Here is a 23,590-nt window from a genome sequence, read left to right as displayed (position 1 = left end):
TGCTTATTGTTATAGAAAAGAAAAACTAGAGAAGGTTTGAGAGAAAGAGAGGGAAGAAATTGAGAGAAACTGAGAAAGGGAGAAGCAGCCAAAGCTGCGTTGGAGTGTGTGCCTGAAAAGCATGAGCTCCCTTCTTTTACTTACTCATTTAAGTCATATTTATCCCCTAGTTACAAAATCTACTATAACATCATACAATTCAACTTAGATTAAATGAAACTTGAAACATAAGTACTGAATGAAGGCATCTATCTAATAAGATTAAGCTGAGAATAATCTGTGTATGTTAAATTAAAAAAAAACTCCCTGAATTGGTATTTTAACTCTCCTCTTCAAGCTGGGGAGTAAATATCAAACAATTTCAGTTTGACACAAAATATCAAGTGTTCACATCTTCCCAGTGACTTTCTAAACACATTTCTTACTTGGTTTGACGACTTCACATATGGGCCAACTGCCTCCTTGCATAACTGCATCTTTGGTAAAATGACAATTAAATTCTATATGTTTAGTTATCTTGTGGAATACTGGATTACTTGCAATGAAAATAGTAGCCTGATTGTCACACTTCATAACCATAGGTTCTGGATTACAAAACCCAAACACAAGAAGAACAAATTTAACCCACATAAGCTCACTATTTGTATGGGCCATTGCCCTATATCAACTTCTGCATTGGATTTAGCCACAACTGTCTATTTCTTGTTTTCAAAACTTACTAAGTTACCCCCTACAAAGCAATAGGCAGAAATAGATCTTCTATCCATCTTAAATCCAACATAACTTGCATCAAAATAACCCACCACATTCATTTGGTTATTACGAGTAATCAACAAACCTTTTCCAGAGCACCCTTCAAGTATTTCAAAATTCTCTAGGCAGCTTCTAGGTGTACTTTCTTTGGGCTTTTGATGAACTAACTAACAATTCCCACAAGATATATCGGCCTTTGAGTGTCATGAAGATTAGTGCTGATCTCCATCGACGTGTCTGCTAATTTTGCACCTAATAGACCATATTCTTGCTGCATATCCAATATATACTTTCTCTGAGAGAAAACAATACCTTGCTTAATGCGAGCAACTTCAATGCCAGGGAAGTACTTCAGGTTCCCAAATCTTTTGTTTAGAAGAGAGCGGTCAAATCTTTGTTTACTTGTTCAATTGCTTCCAAATCATCCCTGGACTATATAATACCATCAACATATATAACCAATACAACCATTGCAATCTTCCTGTTAAGCATGAATGTAGAATGATCACAATGACTTCTATAGAAGCAAAATTGCCTCACAACATTGTTAAACTTTTCAAACTATGCCTTGGACTTTTTTTAATTCCATAGATAGCCTTCTTTAACCAGCATACCTTCCCCGTCTCTCCTTGAGAAACATACCCAAGATGCTCCATATATACCTCTTCTTTTAAATCACCATATGAGAAGACATTTTTCACATCCAGTTGAAAAAGTTGCCACCTTTATTGATTGCCATAGGAGAGTCTCAAATACATCAACAATAGTTTGTGAATACTCCTTTCCCACCAATTTTGCTTTTACCATTCAATAATTTCATCAATTTTATACTTGATGGTATACACTCAACGACACCCCACAATAGCTGCCCCTGCAGGTGGATCATAGAGACTCCACTTTTTCTTAGATATCAAGGCACTCATCTCATCATTCATAGCTTATTTTCACTCAGGCAAACACAAAACATTCTGCATTGAATGAGGATCAATGGGCGTATACAAAGACATGACAAATGACTAATGGGATGGGGATAAAAATCAAAGGACACATATTGTGAAGTGGGATGAGAGGTACATGACCGTTTACCTTTTTGGAGGCTTATAGGTAAATCCAAATCAGAAGGAGCTGGTTCTGCAAGCAAGGAGGAAGGTGGCTGGTCTGATGGAGAGAGCTTATAGGTTATGTCAACACATGGTGAGGGCATTGATTGTAGATTTGAAGAGGTGAAGGACTTGTGACTGGTGTATCCAAAATTGTTATAGGAACAAGACTATCCATAGAAGCACTAGAAGACGAAGGAGACTCAACAGAAGATGGAAAATATGGAGAATGCTCAAAGAATATTATATCAGAAGACACATATGTTTTACGTCGAATAAAATAATAACATTGATACCCTTTTTTATTATGTGAATACCCCAGAAAAATACGCTTAACAAATCGAAGGGACAGTTTATCTGAAGAATAACAAAAAAAATGCACAAAACATGTACATCCAAAGATCTGAGGAAGAACATCAAACAATTGCAGTAAGATTTTAAAACTTGCATCGAAATATGACCACACAACAAATGAAGACATACGATTAATTAACATGAAGTTAATACTTCATTTCGCCAAAAAGATTTTGGAAAATTCATGTGTAATAGTAAAGTCCGAGTAACTGCAAGAAGATATCTGTTTTGTGTTCAAAAACCCCATTTTGTTGGCGAGAATAGATGCAATATAGCTAATGAGTAATACCTTGTGAAGCACAGAAAGATGCAATTTTTTTATTGAAATACTCTAGTCCATTATTAGTATGGAAAATATGAATACAAGCATCAAAATGATTATTTATTTCCTTAAAAAATCAAGAATACATTAAATAATATGGTTTTCTCCCATAGGAGATACCCCCAAGTAACATGACCGAAATCATCTACAAAAGAAATAAAATACTTGACATCAAATGGGCTAGGAATCCGACATGGAACCCATACATTAGGTTGTACTAATTCAAACATACGAGAAATACAACTAGTAATAACAAGGAAACAAGCTCGACGATGTTTCCCTAGTTGACAGGACTCACACTCAAAGGAGATATCAGATGGAAAAGATTGGAAATATTGACATAACTTGATTGGGGATGGATGCCCCAAACATAGGTGCCATAAGCATGGGGAGTCTTCAGTGGTAAGCGCCGTACCTTTGGGAATAGAAACATCATCAAACAGATGGAACTCTTCCTTCTCATGCCCAGAACCAATCGTCCTCTTCTTCTGCAAGTCCTAAAAAACACAAGACGTGGGAGAAAAGTTATTGAACAATTTAAAGAATTAGTTATATTGCTCACAAATAGGAGGTTAATAGGAAAGTTTAGAACAAAGAGAACCGAGATCAAGGACATCTAAGAGCTTGTATGTATAGTACTTGTTGGAAGATGGGCCCAAACCCACATGACCAACGAAGGCCCACACATCCAAGTGTGTGGAAGATGGGCTCAAGCCCACAAACTAAGGAGAAGACCCATAGGTCCACACAATGGTGGCATGATGGTAAATAAAAAGTGACACTAATGTAATTAGTTTATGATTTATATCTCTTATTAACTCATATTAGGGTGAAGGGTATTCTTGTAATATTAGTATTTTTGATACCTATAAATACAACTTAAGGGGGAGGGTTTGGATAAGTCCATTATCCTATTCTTCCTCCTCTTTTCTCCAAATTCGTCACTCTTCTTCTTCTCCTCCTAAAACTTTCTCTCCACAACTCTTTTTCTTCTTCTCACTCATTAATCCTCTTTTATAGTGATTATACATCATAGAATCCTAAGTTTCAACATGTTATCAGAGCGGAAAATTATATGAGAAGTAAAAGGAGAAGAAGATGGAGAAGAAAGGGAGGAAGAAGAAGAAGATGAAAAAGAAAAAGAAAAAAGAGGAGTTTCTCTTTTTTCCTTTAAGTCTTATTTCTCAATGTCTATATTTCATTGGATGTTTCTCTCTTGCCGTATTTTTCACATAGAAAATTATATAGCGTTGGAAAGCTATTTGAGTCTAGTTTCCAACTCAAAAAGAGTCGTTAAAATCAGATTTTTCTAGAAAAAAAGAAATCGACATCTAAAGCAGCAAAGGTAAAATAGCAGAAAAGTTTCATGCAACAATTGAAAACTTCAACTTTTGAGCCGTTTTATGCCATCAAGAACGAGACTTTATATGAAAAATTATATATCAAAAGAAAGATCTGTAAATATATTTTCTTACCTATTCAACTAATTCTCATTCTGAGTTTTATAGATGGAGAAATCAATCACGGAAGAGTCAAATGGTCATGCTGACCAAAGAAGAAAGAGTACTCTGTTCGGCCAGATTATAGAGTTCGAAATCTATCAGATTATTTATCTCAAAAGAAGTATATTTTATGAAGAGAAGTTATACTTGGTTGAAAGATATTTAAGTCTAGTTTCAGAAGGGGAAAATTTCATCAATCTGATCTATATTTAAAGAGATATTTACATTGAAGAATCAAAGGTCATGTTGGTATACTATTGCATGCGAAAATCCGGATTTAAGCCGAATCTTTTGCTTCACTTTTTGAGTTGCTGTTATTAATCAATAATATCAGGAAAATATCTCATGATCTACAATTGGAGAGTTTTTGCTTGTTAACTAACAATATCTGGAAAGAATCTTTAGAAGATCATCTTATTTTCAGAAACTTTCCTTGATTTATTTGTCAAAGATTGCCTTGCCTAAAGATTTCAAGAGAGAAAAAAAGGCAAGGAAATATGTCTTCTTTGATTGCTAAGTTGGCACCAATTGAAGGAGGAAACTACCTTACTTAGAAGATTTTTCTAGCCATGTATTTTGTGAGATTTTGTTGGTATTTTGAAAGATTACAAAGAATTTGATTTGTATCATTGCTTAAAAAATTCAGGCAAGAAAATATTGAAATATTTGGCTTAGCTTGAGTTACATGGTTTACAATATTTGAGCTAGTGAAGTTGTTGATACTAGTCTTCTTTTCCTTGATCATACAAGAGGTGGATTAACACTTGAGCTTACAAAATATTTGTTGACTTCAAGTTGGGATCATTGACATTATCTCCCAGCTTGAGGGGGAGAATATAAGGAGAAGTATGAAGGATGAGCACATTGGAGATTGTTTGATTTATTGATTATCTAACAACACTTGGTTCAACTTATTATTGGCAATCTATGACTCGACTTGATTTACTTACTCACTGTCAAAGCTACTATCTGCCACCGGTTTGACTCCGACTTGATTATTACCTTGGATTATCCTCAACTTATTACTTGGTGCATAGCTTCCTTATTCAAGGATGGACTTGCTATAGATTATCTTATGTGTCCTTATTGCTCTTAAAGACTTTTACTCATTAAAAAAAAAAAAAAAAGATTTTTACTACCTATTGGTTATCCGGTGCTATATAACTGCCTATTTGGTATGTGTTATTTGGGCATTGCCTCATTACCGCTACTGCTATTATGTCTCTTTGACTGAGATATTATTATTGAGGATGAACTTTTTAGTTGTTGATCGTTGTCAACATTGGTTATTTTAATGAAGAAGAAAGCACATGGTGACCCCAACATATTATCTTCCAGTGATTCCCCATTACCCCCATATTTGGCAGTTTGACTCCTACCATTTGAGAGTCGGTGTCTTGTGTTGGGAGACCATGATGGAGGAGTTTATTACTACACTTTTGAGCAATGCTTGTAGACCCATTACCTATAGAGGATATGAGTGTGCTCAACATCCAGTGTGAGTCAAGTCTATTATTCACGCATGAGGTGTTTTTTAAGCTATGGGTAAACTTTGTGCCCCACAGTAGGGCTACTTTTTTGCATGTGAAATTGAGCGGAAAGTATTTTTGACTATGACCATTTGACTGGAGTATGGAGTGATGTCTTACGGCTAGGAGTGATTTTACTCTCTCTTATATTATGCCACCTGGGTTTCTTGGAAAAGAACAAAGAGATCACCAGTTTGAGGGGGAGTGTTGGAAGATATGGTGAATTGCCACTTTATATGAGAAGATCCTATACACCATTTGCAGCAAGCTGGGTATTCATGATGTTCTCTTACCCCCAGCTTGAGGGGGAGTGTTGGAAGATGGGCCCAAACCCACACGTCCAAGTGTGTGAAAGATGGGCTCAAGCCCACATACCAAGGAAAATGCCCACAAGCCCACACAGTGGTGGCATGATGGTAAATAAAGAGTCATCTCATAAAGATGGTATTGATGTAATTAGTTTATGATTTATGTCTCTTATTCACTCTTACTAGGGTGAAAGGTATTGATGTAATATTAGTACTTTTGATAACTATAAATACAACTTAAGGGGGAGGGTTTGGATAAGTCCATTACCCTATTTTGCCTCCTTTTTTTTCCAAATTTGTCACTCTTCCTCTTCTCCTTCTAAAACCCTCTCTCCACAACTCTTCTTCTTTTTCTTCTTACCCCTTAATTCTCTTCTATTGTGATATACATCATGGAATCTTAAGTTTCAACAATACCCTCGCCCTAAATTCGGGGGATGGAACCATCAACTAAAGTAACTTAGCGATATGGGTGAGAATGATGAATAAACTGAAACAGGGAGAACATACCTGACATATGAGAAGAGGTCCTTGAATCTATGATTTTAGGAAGGAGAATGGGGCACATGCAGTGCTTGGCATATCTGTGCTTACCATTGTGGCAATCATTGAGGAAGATGGATCAGGTTCAACTGTAGATGAGGTGGTAGATGTAGTGGTCAATTGACTAAGTCTTTGTAGTAGCTACTGAATCTCATTTTGTGGACCAGAGTAGGAGGTAGGATCCCTATCTGTGATTGTGGAGTTTCCAGTGGGCCTTACAAAATTTCTCCCACCATTTGTCATAAGAATGGTGTGATTAACCACAGTGAATGCATTTCCGATCCCCTTTATCATTCCGACCATGGCCACATGTAGAGAAATCTCTCCCTCGACCACTACTACTGTTACCTCAGCCTCTACCCTCAGACTTACTGAATGATGAATGAAGATTGAGTGCAGTTGCAGCTGACATCTTGTTATCCTTTTCAGATTTACCAACTACAACTCCTACTCAAATAACTCTGTTAAAGGCTTGTTCTAAAGTGGTTACATCATCATTGTCCAACAATTGGGTCCTAATAGTATTATATTTAGTTCCCAGTCCTAAAAACTTTGCAACCTGAATCTGATTTTTCTCTTTCTACACTCATAGTGAAGGAATGGAACGTACTGATCTTCTGAGGAAGACTCCTCATCTTTGTAAAGTAATGATTAAGTGATCTGTGACTCCTCTTCATGTTGAAGTATCGAACATATAACTTATAAATGCAAGACAAGTTGCTCTCCTGATACTAAATAGTGGCCAGCATCGTCCACATCTCCTTGGCTGTCCCACAGTTCAAGATCTGGTCACTAAAACATGACTTGGTACTAGTCACCAACCAAGCCATGACTTAGTTATCTTCAGCTTCCCAATCTTCACTCATAAGAAAAAGAGGATCATCTCTAATATACATAGCCATCTTTCTAGCCTTCAAGAACATAAGTATTGACCTTGACCAATTCATGTAATTGGATCCATTCAATCTAATGGATGTAATCTGGAAATGTTGAGAATTTCTACTGTCTGAATTCTCAATAGGTTGAAGGGCAGGAGTAGGTGCACTAGATTCTGCCATGAATTCACACAATAAAAATCCACAATTCTATTCAAAGAGATGCTCTTTAAACTCAACAGACAAGTATCCAGATAAATTTCAACATGTGCAGGTCAAGTGGGCTCCACAATTTCGAAATTAGGGCAAAAACTCCACCTCCAAAAACACAATTCAGTCAGCAATGCTCAATCAACTTTCAAATCAGCACATAGGCTTGAGAGAAATCAATTACACATGCTGCAAGTAGGATGACGCAGGCAAACAGGATGACACATGTCTTGGATGGGGGTGCACAGGTAGATATACCTCTAGGGCTTCAAGTAGGGACCCTTCTAGGGCAGTAGAACATAAGGGCTACTCAATTGCATAGGCCATCTACCAAAGAGGTTATGGCAGGAAGAAAAGGAATAACATTTGATTTTTAACTGACCAATTCAGAAATTTCTTGGAGTACCTTCAATAGAGTTAAGAGAGGCTCAGATTTGTGGAACTTCTACCCATTGGTCTTTTATAGCTCTGATACCTTGAAAAGAAATAAACTAGAGAAGATTTGAGAGAAAGAGATGAAAGAAATTGAGAGACATTGAGAATGGCTGCATTGGAGTGCATGCCTGAAAGCACGAGCTCCCCTCTTGTAATTACTCACATAAATGATATTTATATAAACGGACAAAAATGCCATTAGTTGCAAAATTAACTATACCTCATAAGATACAACTCGGAACTGAATGAAGGCATCTATCTAATAAGACTAAACTGAGAATAATCTGTGTATGTGAAATGACCAAAATACCTCTGAACTGGTATTTTAACAGTTATCATCTTTAATAGTTCCATTCCTGGAGTTCGTAGTGTTTTTAAATCTGCTAGGATTTTCTAGAAATTCATGCAGTGAAAACATGAGCATGAGGTTATGGTATAATGTTGACATTTTAGTCCATGTGGCGACATTTACAAGTTCTTTTTCTTTGTCAAGTGTATTTTGGCATTTTACTTCCTGAAAATATTTATAGAGAAATTTCCCCTGTTAAGAGTTTTGCACAGACCGGAAGCACTGCAATGGTTTTATAGATGAGGAAAACTGTAACTGTGAAATTATGTAGGTAGTGTGCACTTTGTTTCTTTAATGTTTGGGTAACTCACTTTTGATATTGTTAAGAATAAATAGTTGTTATTTTTCTTTTTCATTTAGCAATTGTCAGGATTGCAAACTATCTTCGTCTTGGTTCCAGCTACCCAAGAAAGAGCATATATGTGAAATTGACATGATTGTGATATTATATTTGATTTATAATGGAATGATAATACCAAACCAGATATTGGATCGTGCCATGATAGTCATTTTCCGTATATAATATCGAATCTACGATCAATTTATCTTTTTAACAGAAGTTGTATTCTTGCAGGGCTTGTATATGACATTAAGACAACGGAAACTGTAACTTGTGCCTTTGTAGGTAGCTTTTATTTATAGGCTTCATGAAGATGAAACTCTTCTTTTTTCTGAGTTTTATGGCTTGAGGTATGACCACCATGCAATTGCAGCTTATTTCCAACTTTGCTCTGGTTTCCTGTTTTCCTCAATGATCTTATCCAATACATGTTGCTGGACAGTTTCTGCAATTTTACAGAACACGTTATGTGTAAATAGGTTTTTTCCCTCTGGTGTTCACTCTTCTACTCAAAGAAGCTCGTTTGGAGCACCTCAGATGATCCTGACAACATAAAAACTCAGATTTACTTTCTAAGCTATGTATTTGTAATTTCATATATTAACTGGACACAGGGTAATCTATTTTGTTGCCTTTTATCAATCAAGTTTTGAGGTAGAAGGATAAATATCAATTGATCTAGGGGAAGTGACAGATAATGTTGAACCCAAAACATGCTCAGGATGATTTCCTAGCTTCAAAATCAATTGTAGAGTTTGCATCTCAGAATTGAAGGGTTTATTGTCTCACTTTTAGAAAGAGCTAAGCATTTCAGTGTTTATACTTTACATTTAGTTTTCATTTAACTCTATTTTTTGCTACAATAATTCTTCTTTTACTTTAAAATAATTTTGTACATTCTACAAAAAATTATTTGAGAGACATTTACACATTGATAGGCCAATTGGGCTCCATTTTAAAACCTAAGTAAACATGAGCTTGTTCTTTGAAACTTTTTGAATGTGCTTGGTCTTGTTTTGTTGAACTTGAGCAATCTTAGTGTCAAGTCACTCATTGATTTCATTGATCTTGGTCTTGTTTGGTTGAACTTGTGCAATCTTAGTGTCAAATCACTCATTGATTTCATTGATTGAGCTTGTTCGATTCAACTTAGAGTTGCTTGAAAAGAATCCCTTGATTTAAAAACCATTCCTAAGTTTACATATGAGCTTTGATTTTTAAAATCATCATAAAAAGGATAATTGAACTCCTTCCCACATAGATTAGGCATATAAGATTAGGTGTAGTTTTTATGGTTGTTTTACATTGTAAAATCAGCCAAAGAGGCATTGTATTGAATTAAATTGTAACCCTTGCAAGTACTAAGTCAAACCTGGTGGAGATAAGACCTAACCTTTAACTAAATTCCTTTGGAAAATCTTTGTGGTTGTAGTTGAGGTGTTGAAAATCTCTTTGTACATCTAGGCTTTGGTAAACTTGTAAGTTGTTGTTGGTCCCTTTATGGGCAATTATCATTTGTGTCCTTATTGATGTAGATGTCTTTTAGTTGTTGACATAGTAAATTCAGCTATGCATTGCAAACATACTAGGTGTGAATTAACCACCTAAGTTTGGGTTGTGAATCACTATAAAGTTCCTTGTATTTTCATTGTGGTAGAACGGTTATTTGTGTAAAGTGTTATTTCACATTAAGTAGCAAACGAACTATAATATTGTGTAAAATTCTACCTAGTGCTCTAATAGCTGAAAAATTACAAAAGAGAGTCTAACTCTCTTTGGCCACATGTAGCTCAATACACAACTTTACACAATATCAATCTCCCTAAGAGATTGTTGCTAGATTCTAACTATAGTTAGACCTTTCTATCTAGATTGACATGTTTTAGATGAACCTTTCACAAATGCATAAAAAGAAAGGAAAAAATTATACCCTTACTTGGAGAGATGTTTCTCTTTGAGAGATTCAAGATGCCTCCTCCTTTGTAGCACATTGTGAAATGATCAAGGAACTTGTAGAAGGCTCATGAGACGAGCCTAGCACGGATTGACCTCAAGGAGATCAGCATGAGTTCATCAAGAGGAAGCGAACCGACACCGCCTCCTCTTCATCTGAACAACTCTGGCGATTCAAGGAGCAGTTGGAGGAGGAGGTCAACATGGCTGAGGATAGTATAAAGGAGGACCAATTAGAGCTTTGGTCAATCCTCTATACTATCCTCTGCTATGTTGACCTCCTCCTCCAACTGAGTTTTAGGTCCAGCCTAACCGACTAGTTTTAGGTTGACCTAGAGTTGATATTTTATAATCAACGTATTAACATTTTATAGTCAAATAAAATTTTTAATCGACTGATATTTTATGAAATGAATGGCCTATGAGCCACTTTGTTCATATCTTGCATATTCGTCTTGCTTATGACGAAAAGGGGGAGAAAGAACAACTATGACAAAACTAAAAATTTTAAATTATATATGCATAGATTTATTGGGAGTTCATTCCAAAACTTGAATTCAATCAATTTTTTTATGCTCCCATGCCTTTAGGTCTTTTATTTTAGTTTTTCTATGTTAGGTTTTGCAATCATAAAAAATGGGAAAATTATTGACCTAGAGTTGAATCTCATCAATGTTTTGACGATAACAAAATTTAATCAAGCTAATAATTGTAAATTTAGTATTTCAAAAGTTTTTCTTTTAAGAAACACAAAAATCAAGATCTTTGCAAAAGAACAGACATCTACATCTCAAGACCTCAAGCTCCATCGGTGTGTCAAGTCATCTTTAATAAGCACCCTTACGTGAAGAATTGAAGAATGGAAGATTAGAGTCCTAATTGTCTCAAAATCTTTGATAACTCTAACCATGCGAGATATCAGCCCCAAATCTTTAAAATTGAGGTACAAATAAACTTTTTGGAGTTGTAGGGCATATTGCATTCAAAATATGTTTTGTTGATGCATATCCAAGTTTTAAACATATTAGGACCACTTAGGAGAATTTTTTATCATGCTTTGAAGCCTAGATTTGAAAATTCTTTTACATGATCGATCATTACCTACCAATGATCGATCATCTAGAATACAAAATGGCTGCCTATATAAAGCATGATTGATCAATCAAGGCGATTCACCGATTAGACAAAACTTGACCAGAATGTGTTATAAAGTATGAAGGATCAATCCCTTTGGATTCATCAATCAATTTTATCAAGGCTTTTAAAAATTGTAAAGCATGATCTATCGTACCTACAACATCAGCCGATCATACAGAAGTATACCAACAAGGGACACAGTGCAAGATTGATCAGACACAAGCCATTGATCGATCATACATAGTTTTGCACAGCCAGTTGGGGCAGAATGATTGATCAACTTAAATTTTCTAATATGCTAATCAGCATTGATCAATCAATTGATCGATTAATCAACCTAAAGTTTGACATAAAGAAAGTCGTTACACACAATTAATTGATAATCACTTTTCTTATAAATACCCACCCCACCAAACGTGCCTTAGCACAACTACTAATCATTTCTTTTCAAACTTGCCGTATCTAAAGCCTTTCATATTTGAAATCCACTTCAAAATCAATTTTGAGAGATAAGAGCTAGAGACTATACAAAATTCCTACTATTCTCAAATTTCTTCTTGCATGACATTACAAATCAATCTCCAAAATCATCTTCATTCATGCTTCAAAATTGGATAATTGAAAATTCCAAAAGAGAAGGTTGTCTCTCCATAAATTACAAGAGTATAAGATTTTCTTTCTTTTATATTTTTACATTTGTATTCATTGGTTGATCTAGGACCTTTAATTCTATGTAGAAGAGCTTGCTAGAGACATAATGTAGCTGAAAATCTCTGGGGAGATTATTATAATCGTGTATTTGAGCATGAGCATACATACATGTAGCTTAAAAGAGTGTCGAAATCGCTTTTGTTTAAATTCTAGGTGATAAAGCAAATTAGTGGAATTTTCCAATAACACTAGGGAAACACCAATGAGAAATCAATTTTATGTTAGTTGTGATGTGTGCATGTTATATTTATATTTGCTTTAAATTTCAAATTGGCACATGTTTTAAATTATAAAAGCTTAATTAAAACCAACCCCCCGAAAATCCACCTGGTCCAAAGAAGGAGAAGCCAAGAAGAAAGGGAAAAAAGCCACAAAAATAAAAAATAAAATTGAAAGAAGAAGAAAGTGGAAGGAGAAATCTGGGAGGAAAGAGAAGCAACAACAAAAAAAAAAAAAAAAAAAAAAAAAGAGAAGAGTGGAAGACTAAGAGAGGAAAAAGAAAAACGGGAGAAAGAAGAAAAATGAAGAAATTGAAAAGCAAAACAGAGAAAGCAAGAGAAATAGGAGGAAGAAAGAAAACAAAACAAAACCAGAAAAAAAGAAGAAGAAGAAAAAGAAGCTTACCTGGGTGAAGTGGCAATGAATGAACAACAGTAGCACCAATAATGGTTTCAACAAGTTTCAAGTGAATAATGTGATTTAGTTTATGGAAGAGATGTGAAGAAAACTGAGCAAAAGAGTCCTATTACGATTTGAAGATTTATCGAAGAATTTGACATTCAAATTTAAGTCTGGAAAGAGTTTCTGGGCCTTAGTCCTTTTTTTCGTTGCAAACATCGAATTTCAGGTTTAATGAGATTAACCCATTGTCGGGTCCCTCATCATCTTTGATTTTTAAGTTTATTAAGTACATTGATCATATATGGGACGAAGAAATTCTTCTCACTTTTGGATTCCTCATTCTTTTCTTATCTACTTCAGGCTCACTTTGGTCTTCATGCAAACAATGAATCAAAAAATTTCTCCCTATAAAAGTAATTAGGTACAGGCAGGTCAGACCCACTTCAAAACAGAAAGAAAAACAATAGAATATATAAAAATATATAAAAATGAAAGAGAAATGCACTTGAAGACTTGCCCATCTACTCCAAGAGTGAAGTCTCCAAGGGGGCATCTGTAGGCATAAAAATTAGATCACCAAAATAGAAACCTTGATCGACGGTCTAGGTCATTGACATCGATTGACGATCCAAATTGAAGGAAATTGATCATAGGTTGAACGATGGTCAAAATCAATTTTTTTACTACCAAAGCATAGAGGTCTAGTAAAAAAAATTCAATTGTCAACATCAAAGCTTCGATCAAAATTTGGAACGATTATCGAGATCAAAGCTTGATTGATGGTCAAGATGATGTCAGTTGTACTAGGCTACCACCAAAATCAAATTAGAAACATATGCCAAATGGATGCCACTTAAGTGCTGTTGAACTTATAAAAAAGAGAAATATTTCATTAACTCAATATAATCAAAGTACTTGAACCCCTATTTCTAATAGAGGAAAGTAGTAGAGTCTAATTATAATTAAACTACCAGTGTCTCAATTACATCCAAACTCTAACACTTAATAAGTCCTAGCATAATTAAATAACTCAAAATAAATAGAAGACTAACATAACCAAAATACCTTTAAACAAAAAAAATCTTATGTGAGACCTCCTTCCATAATAATTTTGGCTTTATAAGACTTCTTATTCTGAGAGTCATGTAAGACTCCTTCATATTTGCTCTTCAACACTCCCCCTCGAGCTAAATTTCTTCTTGTTTGGTTTCCAAATAGTACGGCGGTGCACCAGCAAGATCAAACTCCTATTGTCGACACGTCGGAAGAGATTCAAAAACTCCAAAAGTGTCGTCTTCTCCAACAACGACAACGGGACTGTGATTTTTGGCAGAGATAGCTCAGTAACGATTTGGCAGAGGCAGCAGTGAGCGAAGGATTATAAACAGTTGGTTGGATATCGAGTAACAAAGCAAGTTTACAGAAGTTTATCGGTGAGAACCAATAAGGTCAAATAACTCGGCGAAAACAGAGTTCTTGGTAGAGGAAATAATCCAATGAGCCGAGACAGAAAAAGGACTTAGCAGAGTCATCCAACGGCACTGGTTTAATTTTTTCTAACTTAGGAAAAATTAAATCAGCAGTCGTCTTCCTCCCCGCGATAGCAAGTCGTCTTCCTTTCTTTTGAACAAAGCAGAACAAAAAACAAACCATAGGAAGAGATCGTTGCGGATCCGCCTCAGGCAAATATTTTTGAAAAGGAAAATCAATAGCGCCTAAAACAAATCACCGGTAGATAGATGTATTCGTCTTCCCGAAGCATCGCTAGTGATTACCAGATTACCGAGGATAGCGGAACAACACAGAGCATATCACTTATGAACTAGAGATAACAACGAACAACGAAACTCCAACAAGATGACGAGAGGAATTTCTGAAACCAGCAAGTGGTTGTGATCAACAACTTCCAAAAATAGAAGATCCGGTAGATTAACTCGGTCGAACCAGTAGAGAGACAACAACCGAACCAGAGATTCTCAGAGAAGCAACAACAAAGGAAACTTTCTGAAATAAATCAAACCATCCGCAATAAGAATACGAGAGCAGATTCTGTGCTAGCTCAGATGAGAGCAGATGCCAATCAGATGTTAGCAGATAAGGCTAGGTTGGATCATTGGGTATCAAATATGATCAATATGGAAGACTTTTTGGAAGACTTCCAGAAATAAAACACACAACAATAGATTGTAACAGACACGTCCACACAACAATGAACCAAAGTTGGCAATCAGAGGAGTTTCCAAAAAAATTGTAGTAAGATCAAGATCAAGTTTCCAGAACAAAGTTTCTTCTTCAATGGCACTTCCGAACGGAGCGATAAACCTCTCTTCTCCATGGAGGAAATAATCCAGCGAGATAATCAGTAACTCCCATCAACGATGAACCAGAAACTCCTGGAAATAGAATAGTGAGGCAGTAGTAAACAAAATAGAGAAGAAGTTGATTCTCATAATAAAACTCCATCAATATATAATATGCAATATTAAAAACTCAGTATAGAGGTGGAAACAGTAGCAAACAATGGGTATAGGGACTGAAAAGAGAAAAAAAAAAAGATAGATACAAACCTACACTGCTAGAGATGTAGATCATAAAAGAATCACAGTAACTTTTTGGGTTGACCAAATCAACTCACAGAATCTACTCTGATGCCATGTTGAATTTATATAAAAGAGAAGTACTTCATAAACTTGATGTAATCAGAGTATATGAACCCCTATTTATAATAGAGGAAAGTAGTAGAATCCAATTACAATTAAACTACCCTTATCCCAATTACACCCAAACTCTAACACTTAAAGATAAGTCCTAGCATAATTAAATAAATCAACACAAATAGAAGACTAACATAACTAAAACACCTTTAAACATAAACTCTTCTGTGAGACCTCTTTCCATAATAATTTTGGCTCTACAAGATTTCTTATTGTGAGAGTCATGTAAGACTCATTTATATTTTCTCTTCAACAAGTGCCATATAAGCAGAGTTGGCACATAAGTGACACATGGTGCTAATAGGAGCTCCATGTGGCATAACATGGGTGACATCATCTAACACGTGGCAAAAGACTTAGCTTTACCACATGTCTCGATCTCAAGGGAAGAGAGGATGAAGGAGAGAAAGGTCGAGTGGTTGCACCCACCCCTCTATTAATAGTAACCCCATTTCCCATTTGAGGGAGCGAGAGAGAGTACAAAGATGAGGAAGGCCAAAATAGAAATCTTAGAGGTCGGATTGTTAGAGCACTAATACTTTACCAAATTTCTTCTTTGGAGTGACAACAAGCAAATCATTTATATTGTTAATTTGTCACAACTCAAATTCGCTATATGTAAGCGTGCAATCAAAATCTTCATTCAAACATCAAGTGGAAATACAAGAGATATAAAAAAAAATAACTAAACTAATTTGGTGGTCTAAATTTGTTTTAGAGATCGAATCAGAGGGTTATTAGAGATAGGACCTAAAAATCACTTGTTATTTTCTTTTGTTTTATCGTACTGTGAAAGGTCACCCCATTTGGCAGACCAGGTCCTTTGTATGCCAACACTAGCAATCTAAAATAATGCTACAAACAATTTAACCATTATGGAATAAAAAATTAAAATAAGCACAAATAATTAATCTAACTTGCTTTAAGTTGATTTAAGATCTAGGTCCCAATAACTAGATTGTAATAATTATCTCCAGGAAGACCATCACCCCATTGGTCAAATTTCTTAGCTTAATAGATATTATAATTTTAGGAACCAAGGTTTGAGCTTGGAGATACTGCTCACTTATGAAGTAGCTAGGACCCTTAAAGATCTCAATCTATATTGGTTACAACATCATAATCATGAATCTTCAATTTCAAAATTACAAAGGCCATTGATTTGCACATACAAATTATATAAAGTATAAGAAAAATCATAAATTTTGATTGAGGGTTTGTGAGTTTTAAAGTTTCTGTCTGTACACCTCTTATGATCACTATATTGTATGTGTGATGAATCTTAAGCCAAATAGAACTGATCAATGTCTCCTAAATTGACTTGTTTATTCCCTTGATATTTACAAGTCAAGTACCTCAAGCTAATAAGAGATCTAGTGATTTTGGGTAACCAAATTTCTTTGTATTTCATTGCCCTCATAATTGAGGTCAAGTTTAGTCTACCCTTAGGTATTAAACTTGTTTTACCCCCTTTAGATCAGATTTTATTACTAAGCTTTCATATGCATGGTGACCAAGGCATCCAACGTTTCTTTTCGTCTTTTCTCCAAGTCAAGAATTTCCTTGGATAGTAGGCTTCTTTAGAGAAACTTTTTGTAAGGCATGAGAAAATTCTATGACTTTTCTTTCAGCCAACCATTTTTGGGACTTCAATGTCTCAGTTTCTTATTGGAGCGTTAATATCGTTTTACATTCATTTTCATACTCATTTCTCAACTCATCATAGACATTCAACTTTTCACAATTGGAAGTAAGTTTATCATTTTCCTTTTTGTGAAGAACTCTCATATATTAAGGACTTCACCTCATTTTCTAACTTAGTAAGTTACACACTAAGTTCTTTGCTTTCAAAAGGTTTTTTTCAGGGCAATATAACTGTTATTGCTTGAAAATTTTATATCTACCTATTAAGAGATATTTGTGAAAATTGTATAGCAAGTAATCCGTGAGCATGAGTCACTCAAACTAGATTAACTTATAGTATATTGTAAAGAATCCATTTTGGGTCTAGGTGCGTGTACCTAGGGTTGTTGACCATAAGTCTCGAAGTGTTTGGGCAGATATTAAAATTGACCCTATGTAGTTGTAAGTTATAGTTGTCATTTGGCTTTTCATAGTGTATCTTTTAATTCCTGGGCAAGAGTTCCCTAGAAGTAAAGTAGCAATATGAAATAGTGATTATAAACCACTATTAACTTTTGGTATAGTGGCTTTTTTGAGTAAAGTTTTTAAAGCTTAGAAAGTGTAGTAAGATTGTAGTGGATGTTTTTTCTGTAAAACTTGGTTTGAGTGGAAAATTTTGGCTTCCTATGGCATGGTTGTTCCCAACAATTTCTTGAATGGATGCTTTCGATGGTTTTTCTTTACACGAGGCAAACGGCCTAAGTCTACCCGATCGGTTGAACTACTTCATTGTGCTTGTTTTCTCCTTTTTTCTCTTTTTTCATTGATGGGGTAACTAAGAGTTTTATCTTTTATTGATCAGACAATTATCTTCATTTTGTTTGGTCAGATGGGCTTTACTTGTTTCCTATATTGAGTGTTCTTTTGGGCCATTTAGCATTGCCTTGGATGGTTGCTTCTCAAGAGCTTTTTCTCTCTTGTCCAGTTGAATGGGTGTTTTAGGTCAAGTGTGATGCTTTGGCTTGAGCTTCTTGTCCCTTATCTAGCGTAGCATTCAAACAGTCCTTAAGCCAGTTAGACAAACGTGCTGCTAGAAATTTCCTTTGAGCATATCCACCTACTTCCCCCCATCGAGCTTGGATCCAAGACAACAAAAGACCCAACTAGTCATGAACTAGCCAACCAACAATCCAAGCCAACTTGTCCATGAGAAAAAAAATATCACTCCTAACCCTATAACATACCCCATACTCTAGACAGAGAAAATCTACATCTACCAAGCATTGACACAAGAACTTGACACTTTTCTGATTTCTAACATGTTCCAATCCCTTGCTGTGACTAAACTGGTGGCAAAGTAGAATGTTATGCTCATCGACTCTAGTCAGACATATTTCTTTTTACAGTAGCAAAAACTCGCCTAGACCCTTCAATTTTTTAGATAAGGCATGTCACAAAGTGTTCCCATGGGTAATGGGTGTGTAGGTTTAAAAGTGATGAAGAACATAACCAACCAAAGAAGTACTATTAGAGGTTTTACACCTAGCCTTGAGTATATATGACACCAACTCTGACATTACCATACTTATCTAATAAATTTTTAGTAAAATAAATACAAAATTACTATGAAAAATTATCTTGTGTTGACCGTATTACAACATCAATTGTCAAATACTTATTAAAATTTTTTCCATATGGTTTTCTGGTCCATCATTGTTGGAAAATTTTACCTAAAAAATTATATGATTTTTCTCATTAAAATTCCTAGCTAGAAAAATATTTTTAGGAAACATGAGGATCTAATGGTCCTTGGACATGTATTTTTACTAGAAATGTCTTTCTAGCCTTTCCTTGAAAAGGCACAAACAAGACCTAAGAGTAGAGGAAAGAAATCAATGTGTAGGAGTAGAGTTAGGCTAACAAAGGACTTTCATTGAAGAACTTCTAGATGTGTATACTATGCATTAATTTAGCTTTCAACTTCTAGATGTGCCTTAATTTAGCTTTCAACTTCTAGATGACAACACAGACATAAAAGCAAAAACTTCAACAATAAAGAACATTAGAGGAACTATTGCAGATCATACACCAATCCAAAGATGTAAACCTATAATTGTTGAAGGATAATAACAGATTTAGACATGTGAATAAGTAGGAGACTTTGTTGTTTAGCTGGCAGAGGAGATCATTAATAAAATATGAAAAATTCTCCCAAGTTGAAATATAAGAAGGTACTTTCAAGTCAAATACTCATATTATCCAGCAGAAACCAAATCCAAGCCAAACACTATTTGGACATGTAGAAAAACTTCTAATTCTAACTAAATTATCTATGTCCCAATTATACTAAAACTTACTAATCTAGACATTATGCAGTAAAGAAGCCTCCTATAAATACCCTTTTCATTCCAACTTTTCATTTGCAGCTTCTTCGATTTCACAACTTCTTTTTCATAGAATTAAATTTTATTTCTTTGTGTAGAACTTACCTTAATTTTATTCTGAAATCATATTCCATTTAGTTTATAGGGTTTTGTTGTGAGTTGATAGTGCTTGATTGAAAAACAAGTATTCATGTTGAGTTGTAAACCAAACCAAACTTGGACATGCAGCACCAGACCACAGTTTAATGCCTATTTTTGTTTGTAACCTTAGGAAAGAGATGGACAACCAATTTAAAAAAAAATCTAAAATAAAATTTTCCAATAATATTCTAAGTAAAGAAGAATTTCAAGAATAAGACAAATACAAAGAGGAATCTATAGCCAAAAAATCATGGTTATACAAGTAATCAAAGATATTTTGTATTTAAAAAATCCAAAATTTAGTATACAAAATTTAAAACCCAATATATAGAGGGTTGATCCAATACGAAAAGTCATTTAGGGGGGGTTAGTCAACTTGAAGTCTGAGATGATCTTCAACCGCATGACGCCCTTCAACAGGTAAAGTCGTTAGTGGAGCGCAGATGACATTTCATCTGGATGCAGGGGATGAAGCGGTGTTTCATCTCCATGGTTTAAAATTCTTCATCTCAAAGAAGGTCATATTTGATCTTCTTTGAGATGAAGGAAGCGCGTGGGCTCCTATTTTTTTTCCCCTCTCTCCTCGCACCCCCTCTCTCGTGCGTCCTCGTTTCTTTTTTTTCCTCCCTCTCTCCCACCCTCTGTCTTGGAAACTCTCCAAGCGGCAAAGCCCCAATGGACTGCGATTCGCCATCGGAGAAGCAGGAGACTCCGTCGGCGAAATTTCCGCAAGGGTTCTCTATTCCGAGGGGCTGAGAAACAAAGCTTAATAGGATTCTGAGAGCCCTCTGTCTCGGAAACTCTTCACACGGCGAAGCCCCAATGGGCTGCGATTCGCCACCGGAGAAGCAGGAGACTCCGCCGGCGAAATTTCTGCAGAAGGAGGAAGAGGCTTCCGATTAAAATTTTCCTAAGTTAGGAAAATTTAATCAGCACAGTACGCTGCGTCGCGCGCCTGACCGGGCTTATTGAACCGAGTCAACCCAGTCCAACTCAGATCGGGCCAACTAAAAATAAAACAAAATAAAATAAAATAAGCTCCAGTTTTGAGCGTCCAAAGGGTGGACATAGCTATCATGGATGCTACTTGGGCACAGGTGGAGACGTCGGCATACAGACCCTACTTTCGAGTTTGAGGACAAGTCGTATTGATCTACTCCGTACATTCGATTGGAACTTGATTAGCTGCTTGGATTGATTTTCTATGTTCGTCGTGATCTCTGGTTTTTTGGCGCCGTGGGAAGAAGACATTGTTGGAAATTTTGATTTTCCTAAGTTAGGAAAAAATTAATGTGGAGCCGGTTCAGCGCCTGACGCAACCCAGCACTATATCAATTTTATTACTATATTAAACTTCATGTTTAAGTCTCTGGTAAATAAAATATAATTAAAATATGTATTTTATTAATTAATTACTTTTAATTTTGTGAAAATATATTATTAATTAATACCGTGTAAAAAATCTATCTTATGTTATTAATATAATAATTTTTTATTCATTAATCATATTTATTTTTTATTTACTCTATTGTATTAGTGATTTAATAGTGGTAATTAAAATATTGTTAACTCAAACACTTGGTTTAATTAACTTATTTTTTAATTAATAAAATAAATGGTTTTAAATTTCGAAGATGAAGATGAACTTGTCCACACTAACACCCTATTTCGAAGATTTCGAACATGAACTTGTCTACACTGATACCCATTTCGAAGATGAAGATCAAATTTCCAGTTTGTTGACTAACCCCCCTTTAGTGGAAAACATGCGAAACACTATATCAGCCATCCAATCATGATTAATACCTATCTCAACCGCCCGATCAATGACTATCACAGCCATCCTAGCCATTCGATCATGATTTTCGTACCAAATAACTTTTAGTATGGGAGAGAGAAGAGAGAGAGAGAGAGAGAGGGAGAGAGAGAGAGAGAGCAAATTCCCAACTATTGAGAGAGAGAGAGAGAGAGCAAATTCCCAACTATTGAGCCCACTTAGGATGTTGAGGACGTCGAAATTAGAAACACTGGCCTACTGTTTTGAGTATCAGTTGGCGTGCTACAGTACAAAATAAACTCGTATTGAGGGTGGGGGAGAAAGAAGTGACGTTTGATCATCCGACTGGAAAAATAGAAAAGAAATGGGATGGTTGAGGGAGAAAGAAGGAGATACCGATATTCAGAGAGGGAGAATCGAGGATGAATAAATAAAGAGAGAACTGAGATGGGACAGGTGAAGTAATGGGGGTCGACGATTCTGAAGTTGAAACTTTTTATTTTGGATCTGGATATCCAGCTAGAATTTGAATGATCTCAAGTTTTGAATATTATCCTGGATCCGATCCTTCAGTTAGTAATCCCATTTTTCAACGAAATCTCAGATGTAATTTTCAGTTCTTCCACGTTAGAGACTCGGGTAAGGCTGTATTTGTATCGATCCAAAGAACTGGCAATGACGTGGTTGCCTGTTTATGCGTCTTTCTTACAAAAAACGGAAAATTATATCTTAGATAAGCTTACTCTGTGCATTGTAAGACGTCCAATTTTGGACGTGCGAACTGCTCTTAAGTTATCACAACCATCACATAAAAGCTGCGGATCCGTCCAACGCCCACAATCCCTCATCCGCACTCTCTGCCGCCATCCCCCAATTCCCTCAGCGGCATTTCATCGATCACATCCAAACGAAGCTCCGCCGAAGCCTTCGGCAAGGGTAGAAACAGCTTCGTCGAGCGGCAGAGTGGACAGGAGCACCGCGCGGAGAGCCACCTATCGATGCAATGGGGATGGAAGTAATGCCCACATGCAGGAATCATCTTGAGCTTTTCCTGGGGCTCGAACTCGGCGAGGCAGACGGCGCACTCGTCAAAGGACTGCTGGGCGTTGAAGGCGAAAACCGGGAGGGCGCGGACGACCTCGGGACCGATGCCGCCATGGGGCATGGAGAATGAAGTCGATGGTGCTGAGGAGTAGAGGGTGTGATCCCGGAGGAGGATGCGGCGGTGGCGGTCGGCGATGTCGATGGCGTTCTGGTCAGCAAAGCGGCGGATATACACGGAGAAAAAAGCCATGAAGAAAAGCGCGGTGAGTAGAACGATAATGGTGATTACCATGGAGTAGTCGAAGTTAGTCGCCGTCGACGACCTTTGGTGGGAGATGCGATTGCCTGGTGGATACGAACAGGGAGCCTCACTACCCATAGAATCTTCGTCCGATAAACGTCGAATCATGTTTTGTGAATTTTGCAGAGGGCTGAAGACGGAGAGAACCGATGGATAGTAAAAAGGGAACTGAGGGTGCGCTGATGCAGATGCCCACTTTAGTCTGTAGCTAAGTATTACACGGTCGGAAAGATGAAGAAAGACAAGAAAGCAAAAAAAAAAGTTTTATAGGAAGTTCGGATTTTTCAAACAGGTCACAGAAGCACCTTCTCGCGTTTTCTTATTACTTGCGGTAGGTGTAAATCTTCCGCAGAGAGAGCAGCTCCAAGAGTTCTAGCACAAAAAGGCATCTTTTCCAAAAGAGAAATGGGGTTTCTTTTGGATCTCCACTCTCGTCTAGAAGTGTCTTTTACTGTTTTATAGATAAAGATGCCTGGTTTGGAAGTTTATATATTGGATCGAGTGCGCTGGCTGTTTATGGAAGGCTTGTTTCTCATTTTCACAAAAATGCCCCTTTAAAAACCT

The 23,590-nt window shown here is 36.2% G+C and overlaps 2 protein-coding genes across 5 annotated transcripts in view; one reads left to right on the top strand and one right to left on the bottom strand.

Annotated features, from left to right (window-relative positions):
* The window catches only part of LOC137943967 (carotene epsilon-monooxygenase, chloroplastic), a 65,171-nt gene extending 55,738 nt beyond the window's left edge, over nucleotides 1-9,433 (top strand). For 2 of the 4 annotated variants that reach the window (XM_068789422.1, XM_068789421.1), the window contains one exon: nucleotides 8,855-9,433. In XM_068789422.1, coding sequence (XP_068645523.1) covers nucleotides 8,855-8,890 — 36 coding nt within the window. In that variant the 3' untranslated portion in view covers nucleotides 8,891-9,433. The remainder of the gene's footprint in view (nucleotides 1-8,854) is intronic. The other 2 variants (XR_011110772.1, XR_011110771.1) reach the window with 2 other exon arrangements.
* Nucleotides 9,434-22,525: 13,092 nt separating this feature from the next.
* Nucleotides 22,526-23,134, bottom strand: LOC137943556 (RING-H2 finger protein ATL57-like). The gene has a single exon (XM_068789041.1). It carries the CDS (start codon nucleotides 23,132-23,134, stop codon nucleotides 22,526-22,528), a length of 609 nt encoding a protein of 202 aa, XP_068645142.1.
* Between the last annotated feature and the right edge of the window lie 456 nt (nucleotides 23,135-23,590).

The sequence above is a fragment of the Aristolochia californica genome, unplaced genomic scaffold (assembly GCF_029961685.1).
Source record: "Aristolochia californica isolate CCGP_79_NKW_82.1479 unplaced genomic scaffold, dmAriCali1.0.hap1 SCAF_11, whole genome shotgun sequence".
In the NCBI taxonomy this organism is placed as follows: Eukaryota; Viridiplantae; Streptophyta; class Magnoliopsida; order Piperales; family Aristolochiaceae; genus Aristolochia; species Aristolochia californica.
This window is presented reverse-complemented; position numbering and strand designations above follow the sequence as displayed.

Bases quoted from the DNA above. Each gene is read 5' to 3' on its own strand.
- LOC137943556 (XM_068789041.1), bottom strand. From the start codon at position 23,134: ATGATTCGACGTTTATCGGACGAAGATTCTATGGGTAGTGAGGCTCCC.